The sequence below is a fragment of the Gopherus flavomarginatus genome, chromosome 1, assembly GCF_025201925.1.
Source record: "Gopherus flavomarginatus isolate rGopFla2 chromosome 1, rGopFla2.mat.asm, whole genome shotgun sequence".
NCBI classification, from domain to species: domain Eukaryota; kingdom Metazoa; phylum Chordata; order Testudines; family Testudinidae; genus Gopherus; species Gopherus flavomarginatus.
The window spans coordinates 7,545,259-7,561,185 of NC_066617.1; the positions used below are offsets into that span (position 1 = coordinate 7,545,259).

Sequence of the window (15,927 nt, forward strand, 5' to 3'; positions counted from 1 at the left end):
CCACGGATGCATCTGAGCGTGGTATAGGAGCAGTTCTCATGCAGGAAGCAACGGATCACAACTTCCATCCTGTCGTGTTTCTCAGCAAGAAACTGTCTGAGAGGGAAAGTCACTGGTCAGTCAGTGAAAAGGAATGCTATGCCATTGTGTACGCCCTGGAAAAGCTATGCCCATATGTTTGGGGACGGCGGTTTCAGCTACAAACTGACCATGCTGCGCTAAAGTGGCTTCATACTGCCAAGGGGAACAACAAGAAACTTCTTCGTTGGAGTTTAGCTCTCCAAGATTTTGATTTTGAAATTCAGCACATCTCAGGAGCTTCTAACAAAGTAGCTGATGCACTCTCCCGTGAGAGTTTCCCAGAATCCAGTAGTTAAAAAGTGTTCTTAAAATGTAGAAGTCTGTTAGTTATATACTTAGTGGTATATGTAAAGGTGCATGTGTTGTATTACTCTCTTTAGTTTAAAGTTCTAGGAGGAAATCGCCGCCAGTGAGCTTCCCCACTGTCTGCAATTTGGGGGGCGTGTCATAAACAGATAGCTAAGGGTTAATGGGTCTTTCACCTGGAAAAAAAGTAACCTGAAGCACCTGACCAGAAGACCAATCAGGAAACAAGACTTTTTCAAATCTGGGTGGAGGGTTTTTTGTGTGTGAGTCCTTTGTTCTTGGTCTTCTGCCTGACTCTCTCTCGGCTATGAGGGGATTTCTATTTCCTGCTTTCTAATCTTCTGTTTCCAAGTTGTGAGTACAGAGATCATAAAAACAATAGGGGTTATTGTTTTTTTCTTTTGTATTTACATGTCTATAGTTGCTGGAGTGCTTTGAATTGTATTCTTTTTGAATAAGGCTGTTTATTCAATATTCTTTTAAGCAAATGACCGTGTATTTGTCACCTTAATACAGAGAGACCATTTTTATGATTTTTCTTTCTTTTTATATAAAGCTTTCTTTTTAAGACCTGTTGGAGTTTTTCTTTAGTGGGGAACTCCAGGGAATTGAGTCTGCAGCTCACCAGGGAATTGGTGGGAGGAAGAAGTCAGGGGGAAATCTGTGTGTGTTAGATTTACTAGCCTGACTTTGCATTCCCTCTGGGTGAAGAGGGAAGTGCTTGTGTTTCCAGGACTGGAAATAGAGAGGGTGGACTCCCTCTGTTTAGATTCACGGAGTTTGCTTCTGTATATCTCTCCAGGAACACCTGGAGGGGGGAAGGGAAAAGATTTATTTCCCTTTGTTGTGAGACTCAAGGGATTTGGGTCTTGGGGTCCCCAGGGAAGGTTTTTGGGGGGACCAGAGTGCCCCAAAACACTCTAATTTTTTGGGTGGTGGCAGCTTTACCAGGTCCAAGCTGGTAACTAAGCTTGGAGGTTTTCATGCTAACCCCCATATTTTGGACGCTAAGGTCCAAATCTGGGACTAGGTTATGACAGAAGGGACCTCAGGAGGTCATCTAATCCAACCCCCTGCTCAAAGCAGGACCAATCCCCAACTAAATCATCCCAGCCAGGGCTTCGTTAAGCCTGACAGTAAAACCTCTAAGGAAGGAGATTCCACCACCTCCCTAGGGAACCCATTCCAGTGCTTCACCACCCTCCTAGTGAAAAAGTTTTTCCTAATATCCAACCTAAACCTCCCCCACTGCAACTTGAGACTATTACTCCTTGTTCTGTCCTCTGGTACCACGGAGAACAGTTTAGATCCATCCTCTTTGAAACCCCCTTTCAGGTAGTTAAAAGCAGCTATCAAATCCCCCCTCATTCTTCTCTTCTGCAGACTAAACAATCCCAGTTCCCTCAGCCTCTCCTCAGAAGTCATGTGCTCCAGCCCCCTAATCATTTTTGTTGCCCTCCGCTGGACTCTTTCCAATTTTTCCACATTCTTGTAGTGTGGGGCCCAAAACTGGACACAGTACTCCAGATGAGGCCTTGCCAATGTCGAATAGAGGGGAATGATCATGTCCCTCGATCTGCAGTACATAGGGGTCTTCTTGCCGTGGGGACTGTCGGCAGGGTGGTGGTCTCTGGGGCTTAGGGAGGTGCGAGTGAAGGCCATGTATCAGAAGGAATCCTCAAGGCAAGGGTAAAGGGATGGTCACATTTATCAAGTCTAAGATTGTCTGTGGGGAATGGCTCTGTGTTTGAGTGTGGGCCCAGGGGTAGTATAGGTAGCTCCAGTTTGTGACACCTGATCTAAACCTGAGTTTTGCTTTAGCGAAGAGAAGGTGTTAGTTAGACGTTGTCCAACAGTGCTCAAGTGCTCTGTTCTCAGAGTGCTCTGCAGAGTGCTAGTGTGTGCTGTGGTGTACTGGATCATCACTCAAGGAGGGCAGACAGAGCTAAGGTTGCCTTGTGGGGGTGGCATCCACCTTCTGTACTTCCTGGATTTCTGAAGTTTGTTAGCGTTTCTTTAACTCTTCATTTCCTGGCTTTCAGAGGTTTCAATGCAGCTGAACTAAATATTGTTGAATCTCACAAGGCACCACTGGGTGACCATAACTCTACTCCTTGCCACTCCATGCCCCTGGTAAGCTTGGAGGGGGCATGGGGAGGTGGGAAGATGGTGTGGCTGTCAAGAGTGCACATACCAGCTGGAGGCAGGAGGGGGGGCAGGAGAATGGAAATGCAGATCTAGGCCTGATGTATGGGGAATGAGCTCTCATGTCCTTCTGCAGCATAACAGACCCAGGTGTGAAATGGCCCATTCATCTCAATGAGATGTTGTCAGCTGAATGAGATCACCCCATAGGAGATGAAATCAGCCTGTTACAATAGCTCTTTACCGTGGTCTCAGCACTGCATTGGAGGTATGCTTCGAGCCTGCCTGTTTTCAGCTCCCAACTACAATCTCAGTGCTGTGTGTAGTGCCATGTACAGAGTACACCTGTTCTCAGCGCTGCATGCCAGTCTCTGCATTATGTGTCTTTTCCATGCACCGAACATGCCTGTCCCCAGTTCCCCATCCTGGTCTCAGCAGTGTGGGGGCCTGTTTTTAATGGGGGACAGAAATTCAGTGTGTGGATGTGGAGAGGTTGGGGAGGGGACAGAGTTGAAGGTCCCACATCCCCTATTGTATAGTTCTGGACCCTCTTCCTTTCCTCCCTATACTCCCCTGCACTGCTCTGACCTTTCTTTACCCCTTAACGCAGCAGCACTGGGGGAAGGATGAGCCTCCAGCCCCTTCCCTGCTGCTGGAGGCAGCATTGGGAAATGGGATGCTCAGCCCCTTCTAGATCTCAGCTCACATTGGGGGGCAGAGAGAGTGGCTCTGCCCCCCCCCCCGAAAGAAGCAGGGCCCTGCAGATACTGGTTCACACATGGAGGTGCCCAGCTCTCCCCAGGGCTGAGGGTTGCTGCTGCCCCAAGCCCCCCTCCCATTTGTGTGAGGTGCATTCCCATTTGGCACCCAGCTGTCATCCTGAGAGATGTGAGTGTGAATGGGAGACATCACATACCTACCACCACCCTGCTCAGCCAGGACAAGAGTAACGCCTAGATACCCAAATTAGCGATCAGGATTATACTGGGCCCTGAAGACACACATAACACAAAGATAGTCCCCACCCCAAAGAGTTTGTACTCTGAGTATAAGACAAGACAGTGGGTGGGCACCACAAAAGACAGGGAGCATAGTGTGACTGGTCTGTGCTATAAACCGTGGCCACAACACACCAGCTCCATTGTTCGACTGTTGCTATTACAGGGTTGCCAATTCCACAATTTTATCATGACCCTAGTGATTTTGGGGGTGAAAACATGGCAAAGGGCGCCAACTCACGAATTATTCAAAATGGCCACCATCTCCTATAACTGTCAGTGGAGCTGAGCTTTGAAGCCAGCAAGACGTCCGCTCTTTCCCTACAGTCTATCTGTGGAAGGAGGCTACCCTTAATAAAGTTGACTGCCACCTCCCACTGTTTGCAATGAGATAGAAGCCATGCCACCGGCAGAATGGCTGCCACAGTATGGCCCAGAGGGCTGGACAGAACAAAGGAACTGTGAGAAGCAGCAGAGACTAGGATGATCAGATGTCCCGATTTTATAGGGACAGTCCTGATTTTGGAGGCTTTTTCTTATATAGGCTCCTGTTACACCCCACCCCCATCCTGATTTCTCACACTTGCTGTCTGGTCACCCTAGCAGAGACACTGTGAGGGGTGGGCGAGGAGAATGATGAGGAGCAGGGGGCAGGTTTAGGGGTTGCAGATGAACGGGATGCAGGGGAAGGCTGAGAAGGGAGTTGCAGGCAGGTGGGGGGCGCAGGAGGAAGGCTGCAGAGAGTGCAGAGGAGTGGGAGGAGCAAAGGCACATGGGGCGCAGGAGGGAGGCTGAGTGAGGTGGAGAGAACAGTGATGGGGCAGGAGATGGAGGGGATTTAGAGGCAGCTCCCCAGCTTGGGGATGATGATGGAGATGGAAAAGGGAAGTCCTGTTCCAGCAGCCAAGGGAAGGCAGTGCTGCCACAACTCGCAAACTGATCATGTCACAGGATTTGGGTACCTGCAGGAGAAACTGTTGCAGTGACATGAGAAACTCTGCTGATCTTATGATTTTCAGGGCTGGGCATGGGGGCAGAGCTCTGTGAGGGGACCTTGGGGCTAAGGACACAGACCTGCCCCACTACTGAGCCTTGCCTTCACATACGGCCCTACAGCAGGGAGAGAGTCCTAGGGCAGCTGAAGGTTGGGAGATGAGACTTCAGGGAAGTAGCGCTGCTGGGTCTCAGGTAGCGAGGTCCCAGGGTAGCGGGAGGCAGGGAAGTGCTGCTGCTGTATCTAGACAGGAGACAGTAATAGGAAATGGATGGCAGTTCCCCTGTCTTAAGGATGAGGCAGAAGTCTCCATCTGAGCAGCCAGGGAGAGGTGTGCATTTTGGGAGCATTAGAGGTTGATTTTTCAACCCAAAATTGCCTCTCACATATTGGCAGAGGAATAGACAGGAGTGAAAGTTAAAAGACAGACTAAAAATCTCATAATTTTTTCAATTTTGTGATTTTTGAGGGTCTGACTCGTGATTTTTGATCTCTTGAGGTTGGCAATGCTGCTATTAAAACTAAGACTATCACTAGTTTGCAACATATGCTGAGAGCCCTTCTTCAACTGCAGTTCTGTGTTTGGCTTTGGGACCAAAACATGTACTGTGTTGTCCTCCTTAATCAAAGTGAGTAAATAACCTGTTATTAGCAGCTGTGAGTTTGGTTTTATTATATGAAGGTGGCCTACAAAGTAAAAATAGAGTTCCTCCCCATTTTGCTGCAATATCATAGAATCATAGAATTAATAAAGGCCAGAGAGGATTTTATATTCGCAATTCAGATCCTTTTTACCTTGGGTTTTTTCCTCAGAAGTCTCAATGCCCGGAGATGTGCTAAGTGCATGTTCCTAGCATGCCTGTTCTCAGCTCCCAATGGTCTGTGTGGTGTACCAAACATGTCCAGCTGAATTATCAAGGAAGCAAAACCTGAGTAATTGAGAATGTAAAGGAATATTTTCCAGATTGTTTAAAACTCTTTGTTCTGTGCTAGTCTTGCTTAGCACCTTTTTAACTTAAAGGTCTAACAAAATGGGAGAAAAAATCTGTTTGTTAAGATTCAAAACACACACACACTTCAGTTCAGGGCAAACAAAGCTTCCACTTCACTTCTCTCTCCTGTTTTGTCTGGAGAGTCCTTGGAGGACGTAGAGACGGTTGGATGCTCCTGATACGTCTAACGTAAAAATAACAAACAGTTAAAGGTTTTAATTAAAAATATTTCAGGGCTTCTTTATACATCACAAATAAGCCCAAAGGGGCACAGACCCACTTGTTTTTCCTTTCTAGGTGGGAGGAAACATGAAAACATGAATTACCATCCATTTCCTCTCTCACACAGCAATGCACGGCTGTTTTGACGTAGTGAAAGCACTTCTTGAGCGGTAAGCAGGCTTCCTGTCCTAATTTTTTTGTGAAATTAACCACCCACCCACACACTCTCTTTCTCCCTTCCCTCCTCCCAGCCCACTCCCCCTTTCCATTTACAGCACACGGCTTGCTTGACTAAACAGACACCGAGAACGTTGATGCCATTTAGAAATCCCAGCTGCATGTTTGTGAACCCTGAGAACCTATCAATTTCCTCTCCCTTTTCACAGCTGATTATGGTGATTTCAGATGTATTTACTCTCTGGATTGCCTCAGAATTCACTGTGACAAAGGCCCCAATTACATAACCAGGCTGGGTCCTTGCGACAAGGAGAGAACCATCTGGGCTTTGTCCCTGATGTCAACAAGGAGAGAACCATCTGGGCTTTGTCCCTGGTGTCATTCCTCTGGGCTTGACTGAGCGCAGCTACTGCATTTGCCTGCACCAGTGAGACCCACTGTGCCAGAGTGCAGGGGTTCACCCTGAGATGAGAGCACCACCTTCTTTCTTGCTTGCTGCCAGGGATAGCTGTATTTTCTGCCCAGGGCTCCACAGAGTCCTCGCCGCGGAGAGTCTGCTGGGAAGCTGCATTGAATCATTCTGGCCACACTTCCTTCCTGGCCAGCACTGCCCACTGTTGAAGCTGCACTTGGAAGAAGGGAGGCTGTAGCCATCTCCATCCACAGTCTTCCCAGTATCAAACTTCACACCCCTCCCAGCCCCACTAAACCCTGGTTTACTATTGGCATGGGGTGGATTTGACCCACTGTATTGTCATTGGGCCAGATTCTCAGTTTTGACTCAGTCTTTACTCAGGTTGAATTCCCATTCACGCCAATGAGAGTTCTGTCTGAGTAAGGTCCTTGGGATTTGGCTCGCAATAATAATGATGTATGTAGCACCATGTTTGGGGCAATTCATCCCTGTGCTAGCCCATGGCCTGGGCCCTACTTATCTCCCACAGAAGTTCTGTTCAGAGACGTTAAGTGTGATGTAAGTGGCGCATAGACCTTCTGCCCCTCATACGCCTGGGGGAGAAATTCATCCTGCAGGAATTGAGCCAAACAGCTCCCTGCCCCAAAGAGCTCAGGGTCACTCTAAAGGCACATGCCAGCACCCAATATGATACAACACAGGACAAAGAGAGAGGAGCATGTGATCATTTAGCTGGAATGCCTCACGTCCAGATCTGAAGCTTTCCGGTCAAATACAGTGAGACACTCCAGCTGCTGTGCACAGCTCCAACAACACAAAGCAGCCCGGGCACACCAGTCTCAAGCACGTGTTTTATGATCTTTCCAAGGTGCCCCTATGAACCTGACAGCAGGGACAAATGCGGAGTGACTCCCTTTATGGATGCGATACAGAACGGGCACATCGACATAGCCCAGCTGCTTCTAGAAAAGCATAAGGTATGGTGTCAAGAGACCCACACTGCCTTTTCTCCAGGTTCCGGATACAAAATGCCACTCACCAAAGAGAACAATATTAGCTCTTGTACTTGTGTGGGGCAATATCTGGAGGACTTTACTCAGGCAAGCTCCCACTGAAGCTGACAGAAGGACTGAGTAAAAAGTGAGTGGTGTGGCTAATGATGGTGATTCCACTAAAGACCAGAATGTGTGCCCATGACTCCCACTGGTGAGCTGCTACCAAGTTAGCACTGGCTCAGTGGGGCTACTGGTGAGTAGCAAGAAGGGCCATCACAGCCTGAGGATCAATACTTAGGCCCAATACTTAGGCCCAGATTCCTCAAGGTATGTAAGCACCTAACGACCAATGATTTCAGTGGAAGCTAGTTGCCTAAGTACCTCTGTGAATCTGGGCCTTAGAGCTTTACGTCTTCGAAATGATTTGTATAAATACTTGCTACGTAACAGATCATCACAAACACTCCTGTGACATAGGGATGTAAGTCTCATCCCCATTTTACAGATGGGGAAACTGAGGCACAGAGTGGGTAAAGCGACTTACTTGCCCAATGCTACAGAAGGAGCTGGCGTCAAAGCCGAGATTAAAACCCAGGCATTCCTGGCTCTCTAGCCTATGCTTAGACCATACATGTAGAGTTTCTTCTGGCAGTAGATTTCTGAGGACCAGTAGATTTCCTGCTGTGGCTGTGTAGGAAGTGAACTTTCCCTATCTATAACAGCTGTAGCGCCCAGTATTTCTTCCCAATGACCTCTGATTTCCTTCTAAAACATAGGTGGGCAAACTACAGCCAACTACAGCCCTTGGGCGACATCCAGCCCGTGGGCCCGTCCTGCCCGGCCCTTGAGCTCCCAGCTGGAGAGGTTAGTCTGTGGCCCCTCCCCTGCTGTCCTCCCTCCCCTGCAGCCACGCCGCTGCACGGACCGCACTCTGGGAGGCAGGGTTGTGCGCTCCTACTGAGCAGTGCAGCAGCGTGTCTGGCTCCGGCCAGGTAGTGTGGCTGCCAGACATGCTGCTCTGAGTGGCATGGTAAGGGGGCTGGAAGGTTGAATAAGGGGCGGGGGGTTCTGGGGGGGCAGTCAGGGGACAGAAAGCAGGGGGTGGTTGGATGGGGCAGAGGTTATGGGGGGCGGTCAGGGGACAGGGAATGGGGTGGTGGTTGGATAAGCATGGGAATCCCAGGGGGCCTGTCAGGGGGCAGGGGTGTGGCTAGGGGGTGGGGCAGTCAGGGGACTGGCAGCAGGGGGTTGGATAGGAAGTGGGGTCCCGGGGGGTGGGGGGGGTCCAAGGAGGGGGTGGTTAGGGGACAAGAAGCAGGGGGGGGTTGGATGGGTCGGGAGTTCTGAGGGGGGCAGTCGGGGGCGGGAAGTGGGAGGGGTCAGACAGGGGGTGGAGGCCAGGCTGTTTGGGGAGCCTTCCCTGCCCGGCCCTCCCTACAGTTTTACAACCTCAATGTGGGCCTCAGGCCAAAAAGTTTGCCCACCCCTGTTCTAAAAGGATCATAGGGATGTTGTTAGATCCATTTGTATATTCAGAATAACAAACACTTCATTACTTATGTCCTGTTGTCAACATAGCCTATGAAACCCTCAAAGAATATTAAAAAATCGCATTCATGTCTCACGGTTTGTGAGGTTGGTTTACATTTGCATTTCTCCCTGCATGGACAATAGGAAGAGTCTGTTCATTTTCTAGACAGTTCCATTCCTGGTCCTCATACGTTAGCTTGGTGCTGCAGCGTTTGGATGGCAAATGCTAAACAGGCAGTACTGCCAACTTCAAGTTTTCAAAAATCAAGTGTCAGGCCCTCAAAATCAGAAAATTGGCTTAAGAACCATCAGATTTTTTTTAAAAAGTTGTCAGGAATTAGGGTCTGCAGCTGAGCCTGGGACCAGCTGGCTCTGCCTCCCTAGTGAGCAACTGAGGATTTGCAGCTGACGCACAGGGGGCTTGCAGCAGAATCACTAGATAACCAGACAGCCCAATTGGCTGGAGGAACCAAGAGATGGGCTCTTAAGCCCAGCAACAGCGTTAGGCCAATGGCTGCTCAGTGCACGTGTCTGCAAGCTGTGATTGCTCCTGTGCCAGCCCTGCTCTAGTCCTTGACCCTGACTGCTGCTGCTCCAGCCACTGGGCCTAACCACACACATCCTGGTCCGTGACAGTATTAATGCATTTTGCATTCTTTTTATTTGCCTTCTGGTCTTCACAATTTTCTATGCTTACCATCAAAGCTAAAAACATACTTGTGTTTTCAATGAAAGCTGTTCACCGGACTCCAGAAGCTGGGGTTTTAAGAAAAATACTAAATATAGGCACAAGACTTGCTATAAAATTGTGAGACCTGGCAGCACCGAAAAGGGGAATGTGTATCTTAAACTGGTTCAACTGAAATTTAATGTAAAGAAATAATGGAACAGTATGATTATGATTCACATGCCTGAAGGCCCGAATGAGAATTGGGCCCGCTCCTTGTACAAACACATTTGCAAATCCAAATGTGACTTAACAATGTCCCTTTATGTGTTGGGACCAGATTCCATTGATTTGCCAGATGCTTATCAAAATGTCAGCATACTGTGCAGTGATGACTTTGTTGTATGTAGCTGGACTGCTGTGTTGCATGCATTTGGAAAGACAATGGGCCTGTACTGGTTTTATAAAGGTGTAGCTTCATTGTTGTCAGTAAAGTTTCTCCTGATTTACACCAGTGGAAAGGAAAGGAGAACTGGGCCCAGAAGCCTTTGCTAATCATTTCCAAAGCTTGATAAATGAGCTGATGCAACTGTACACACACAGGTTTTATACCAGCATTACGGAATCCTGCTGGACTAGGGTGAGTAATTATTTTTTTGATGGCCGAGTAAAATATCATGTGTTTCCATTATTGTCATTGTCATGGCCGGACACGTCGTTTGTATACAGATTGGCAATCGTTCATGGCAATTTGGCAAAGCTGTTCATGGCTCCTTATTTCCCACCCACTAGGCCTGTTATACAGCTGCAGATGCAGTAGGTGCTCAGCCGTTGCACCAGGCAGCAGTCACGGCCCAGGACGAAGCCATCCGGTTCCTTGTCTCTGATCTCGGTGCCAATGTCAATGAGAGAGCAACGTCAGTCCAACTCACGGCGCTACATTACGCAGCCAAGGTCTGTCTCCTTTTGATCGCTCCCTGTGCAATGCGTCTGTCAGTTGACACCCCACCATCTCTCTTATGGCATATGTCAGCATGGTCTTTGCCCTGAATGCCATGAAGACTGGCTGTTAGCACCTTGCAGAATGGTACGACTTCTGTCCTGGACGGCTGGAGAAACCCCCCTTTGGGGAAGCTAGCTCCCTGGCCAGCCCAAGCTGCCCCAGGCCACCGGCCAGCCCGAACCCCGAGCTCCAGGCCACCGGCTGGAGCTGAATCCCCACTGGCTTCAGGGGAGAGGGGGAATGAGAGTGAGGCCTCAGGACAGAGCATGGGCAGGGCCACAGCCTTCAAAACCTTCTGCCCATGTCTTCTGCTATATACAGGAGTTGCCCCACCAATCTGTTGTCTGCAGGGGTCTGTACTGATGTCTGCTAGCTGAAGGGAGACAATGAGAGCCGTAGGTACCTAGCACCTCTCAAGAGCAGGAGTCAGCAGGGCTGACCTTTGGCATGTATGTTTGCTTGAGGTTCCCCTTGGTCGTGGACTGATTCAGCAGCTTAATTTGACAACTCTCCAGTAGTTGGAGTGGAGATGGAAGTAACCCAGGGTTTGAATTTCCTCCTTATCCTCTTCCTGCCTCCCAAGCAGTTTGGGACTCTGCACTAGGAAGTTATCAGTGCAACTATCGATTTCAGACCGTAGCACTGTACCCTACTGAAACAGCCAATACAGTAGTGAGAGGGGAAGTCCTTTATGCTAATAGGTTGGGTTGGATTCTGGCCAGACCCTGGGCAGGTGTACAAGATCTGAGAGGGGACAAGGAGCTTCGCACACTCCCATTTGTGCCCCTTGCACAGGGACTGTCTTGAATTCCAATAAAGGACTAGAATGTCCTCTCCTTCCTACTACACCTCTGTGCCCCTAGGGGACGAAAAGTGGGAAGGAGGGCTGGGTTGTGGATGGACTATGGCTCTTTACCCACCCTCCCTGCATTGACCAGCAGTGCTGGCTGAACACAGAGGATTGGTCATACTGTACTAAGAGTGGTGGCATTGTTGCTTCACCAGAGTGTTCTACCCAGGAGCCCCGGAGGCTGTCATCTGGAATCCCCCCTGGGGGCTCAGGAAGTACGGCCCTGCTGCATCCCTTCTATTATTATGTGTGTTTGCAGCAGCCCCCAGCATGTTCTGAGTGCTTTCTAGCCACACAAAGAGGGATGGTCGCTGCCTGGAGGAGTTCATGGTCTCAGGAACTCCAGCATGCAGCTTTGAAGGCACAGTCTAGATACTTTATCCTTCATTTACAAATGCAACAATGGCACTTACCAAGACGAGTAACATTATTCTCCTCTATCCCATCCCATCGCATCCATGGCAGAAGGTCTTTCTCACAGCTCATCTGCCTTATTCACTGAGAAATTACGTTGAGAGCCCTCTTGGCTGCCAGCATGTGTTTGTGGGAGGTGAATGTAAATGTGCTTTGGAAAAGATCCCAGCTCTGCCATGGCAAAGAGCTACACCGTCTGATCTGCAAAAACATTTGATGGGTTTTTTTTCCTCCTTGAGAATCAGTGTCTCTTGCACTGTGCAGCATAATTTGCTTTAGGGTTGTAGGGTTTTTTTGCATTTATAAATACATTAAAATCAAATTATGCTTTCAACTCAATTTGCTACTAAGACCTTTGTAGCTAAGCCATCTGCTAACTCACGACTTTTATTGCTGTCAGTGTGTGCATACAGTAATGCACTGGGTGCTGTGAATAGGGGGAATAGAAAGGGATGGGGAGGTGCAAATACAGGCTATCCACATTCATGCTGCAGAACCAAGCCTAATTAACAGGAGTGAGGAAGAAACAGCCAGATCAGATGCATTATTTAGGGGAAATGTGAGGGTTACATTTTCCTCTGAAGCATCCAAAATTGGCTACAGCCAGAGAGAGGATCCGGGACTCGATGGATCATTAGTCCATGTCACTGAGGCAATCTCTCTGTGTTCTTCTAAGATTCTACAAATATTATAGAAATCCTTTGGAAAATGCCAGTGCCCTTCGGGCTAATGCAAATAGATAGCAAATCCAGCTCAGTTGGAAGCTATTAATAAGACATAGGTCTCTGATCTAAAACGCACACACACATTGGTGGCAATCCTAGACTTCTGTAGTAATCAGACCAGATTTTTAGTATGGGAGAAAACAGTTTCCTAATGAAGCCTAATCCTTTTAACAAATCATCAGCTGCGAGTGTTTGTATTGTTAACAGTAAATCGGGATTCTAGGGCTGACTGGCCAGCAGACGATAAAAGCAATTTGATTCAGGCCTGGTCTACAGTTCAAATTTAGGTTGACATAGCTATGGCACTAAGGGGTATGAAAAATCCATAGACCTGAGCATCATAGCAATGCTGCCCTGACCCCCAGTGTAAATACAGCTAGATTGATGCAAGAAGGATACCGTATATCTAGCTACCATTGCTCATGGAGGTAGTGTTCCTACAGCGACAGAAAAGCCATTTTTGTCACCATAGGCTGTGTCTGTACTATGGGGTTGTGCAGCTGTAGTTAGGGTAGGTGTCCAGACAGCAAATGTGAAAAATCAGGACAGAGGGTGGGGGTTAATAGGAGACTATATAAGAAAGACTCAAAAATCAGGACTGTCCCTATAAAAACGGGACATCTGGTCACCCTAAGTTATCTATAGCTCTCCATAGGTTTGCCAGTTTGCTTATGGTGGTGCTCATTGGCCATATAGCGAGCTCTTCTAAACATTGCTTTACAGAGGAATTTTTCTATTCCCACTCCTGCAGGTTATATTAGGCTCACAAATGAATGATGTAAAGGGCTGGTTCTGCTTAACGATCATGCAACAGATGTGTTTGTGCTTAAAAATGCAGGAAGGACATACAAGTACCATCCAAATGCTGTTGTCCCTCGGCGCTGATCTACATGCTAAAGATGGGAAAAGTCGATCTGGTAAGGCCCTCTGGTAGGTTGGTTGGTTGGTTGTTGTTTCTAGAGCATCAGTACTGCAGAGGGCAGTTTAAAAACAGGTAAGAAGACGGGATCCCTGCCCCTGAAAGATCACAGCACAGTGTGTTTAATGCCTAAGCTGCAACCAGTGCCAGACGTGTGACTTGTAAATGAATAGTAAGTGGAATTTGGATGCAAAGCTAGTCACCGTAGTAATTGCATTGAGTTGGCAATGTCATGATCTGTGCACAATAATAAATGAGTCACCCTTCGGATTAGTGTTTCTAAAAACGAAATGGTTTTCAGCGCAGCCAGAACTGGCAACTCACGGCTTCTCCAGAGTGATCAGGTTGGTCTAAATACTTGTCTTTAGAATCATCATGAACAGTCCCCTAATCAGCCGGTCAATCAGTCAGTGTCTTTCTCTCTCCCACAGATGCTCTCTCTCCCAGGCTACACATAGATCAGGTGTGTTCAGACTCTGTTACACTCACCTGCCCCGGTTACAGTGCAAGCGGTTCTGGTCACCTGTACAGCTGCATTTTTTCCTCCATGACCTTGAGTCAGCCACTCTTGTTCATCCACTCCTTGACGCCTTACTGTATTAGTATCGGCGCGTTCTGGCTTAATCTGGACCTCAATCCCACACTGCATCAACTGGTTGTGCTAGTGACAGAGGATTGTGGGTGTCTGTCATGTATTTTGGGGTATCCTCCTGTACAGAGAGCTGTGAGGTGCTGAGTGTCTCTTGCAAGATGCTGAACATCCTCAAGTCCCAGTTGATTTGAGAGCAAGTGGAAGGCTCTTGGCGTCTAGCAGGATTGGGCCAAGAAAGGAGCCAGACAGACTGGCTAACCTAGCTATCCGAACGAAGTGCAGACAGGACTTCCTACCAGTACAACAGCCATGCTAGAAGCAAGTTACAGCCTGGTCAACACGCTGCAGGCTTGCTACTCTGCAAGACTGACACATGGTCAGAGCCATCCCTTGGGTATGGCGAATCGGGGTGACTGCTCCGGGCCCTGTGCTTTGGGGGGCCCCACGCTTCAGTGTGCATGGGGTGGGGGGTGCTAGGCCAACCCAGGGGGGTGGGGTTAGGAGTACATGGGGGGCCAGGCTGGCCTGGGGAGTGGGGTTAGAGGTTTGGGGGGTTAATTGAGGGCCTGGTGCCAGCAGCAGGGGTCAGGCCCACACTCACCGGCAGGAAGTGCGCCTTGTATTTATTTTTCTTGTTCGGTCGCTGTTGCACCAGCCGCCAGTGTCCTAACGCCAGTGCTAGGCTGACCCCATCCATTGTCTTTCCACCCTGGAGCCCTCCCTTTTCCAGGACCCCCCCAGCACAGGGGGCCTCCTCACCCCTAGCACATGTGCCACCCTATGACTGTCCATCGTTCCTTGTCACCCAGCACTGGTGTCGCCTCCCCACACCAGATTTCACCTCCCCACACACAGTACAAATCTTTTCTTCCCTTTCCAAGACTCACAGGGCCACATTCTGTAGGTTGCTGGGGCCAGTCTCCTGTTAAAGTGGCAGCCATTGATTGAAGGATCTTGGATTGTCATTCTTGCTAGTGATATTGTACAGTGATTAGGTGGATGGTGCTTTATTTGAACGGGCAGCTCCTTACTGCCCAAAATAAACGGAAACATTCTTACTTAATTTCCCACCGCGGTTGTCTGCCTCCATAATGGACACAGCATTGCAGTTTCAAGGCTCACCACTGCAGAATGCAGGGCACTGATTGCATGGGATAATTGAAAAAGAAATTAGTCATTGTTCACCCGTGGCCAGTTTTTCCTGAATTAATTCCCTTTCCTGGGAGTCTGACATTTGCGTTGCATATGAAATACAAATCCCTGTTTGCGGATTTCATTTCCATGTCACTGTCCTGTCTCTTTACAGCCCTGCACATGGCCTGTGCGGGCCAGCACGCGGCCTGTGCGTGGCTTCTCCTGCAGGCTGGATTGCAGGACTCCCTGGACGACACTGGAACATTTGCACGGCAACTTGCCAAGAAACCGGACGTCCTACAGCTTTTCAAGGGAATAAATGTTAGCACATGAAACTGACGGAGGAGAGAATAAAAGTTTGTTTTCAGCATCACTGTTTTGTGTTGTGCCAGATAGAACTATTTACAAAGGGCCAAATCCTGAGGGCCTGACTCAGCAAAGACAATGGGAGTTGTGCTGAGTAAGGCCTGAGTACAAGAACTCATTGGAAATATATTAGGAATAAAGCTACATCCGAATGGCTCATATTAAATAGATTTTGACCCAAGGGTATAATGGGGATAATACACTCCATAGGATGGGACTGACAGACACTTGTATAGTGCTCCATCATCATAGGATCTCTGCCAATCCTCGAACCAGCCATTTGGTTGCTGGGTTGGTTTGCACACACTTAGGCGTGGTCTACACTAGGAAATTAGGTCAGGATAACTGTCACTCAGGGGTCTGAAAAATCCACATCCCTGAGCAAGGCCATTAAACCGACCT

General features: G+C 48.6%; 1 protein-coding gene across 6 annotated transcripts in view; it reads left to right on the plus strand.

Annotated features, from left to right (window-relative positions):
* Positions 1-15,529, plus strand: part of ANKRD16 (ankyrin repeat domain 16) — a 31,443-nt gene extending 15,914 nt beyond the window's left edge. For all 6 annotated transcript variants that reach the window (XM_050936965.1, XM_050936969.1, XM_050936968.1 and 3 more), the window contains 5 exons: positions 5,866-5,908; positions 7,199-7,307; positions 10,315-10,476; positions 13,353-13,431; positions 15,332-15,529. In XM_050936965.1, the coding sequence (XP_050792922.1) occupies positions 5,866-5,908; positions 7,199-7,307; positions 10,315-10,476; positions 13,353-13,431; positions 15,332-15,492 (554 nt within the window). In that variant the 3' untranslated portion in view covers positions 15,493-15,529. The remainder of the gene's footprint in view (positions 1-5,865; positions 5,909-7,198; positions 7,308-10,314; positions 10,477-13,352; positions 13,432-15,331) is intronic.
* The last annotated feature ends 398 nt before the right edge of the window (positions 15,530-15,927 follow it).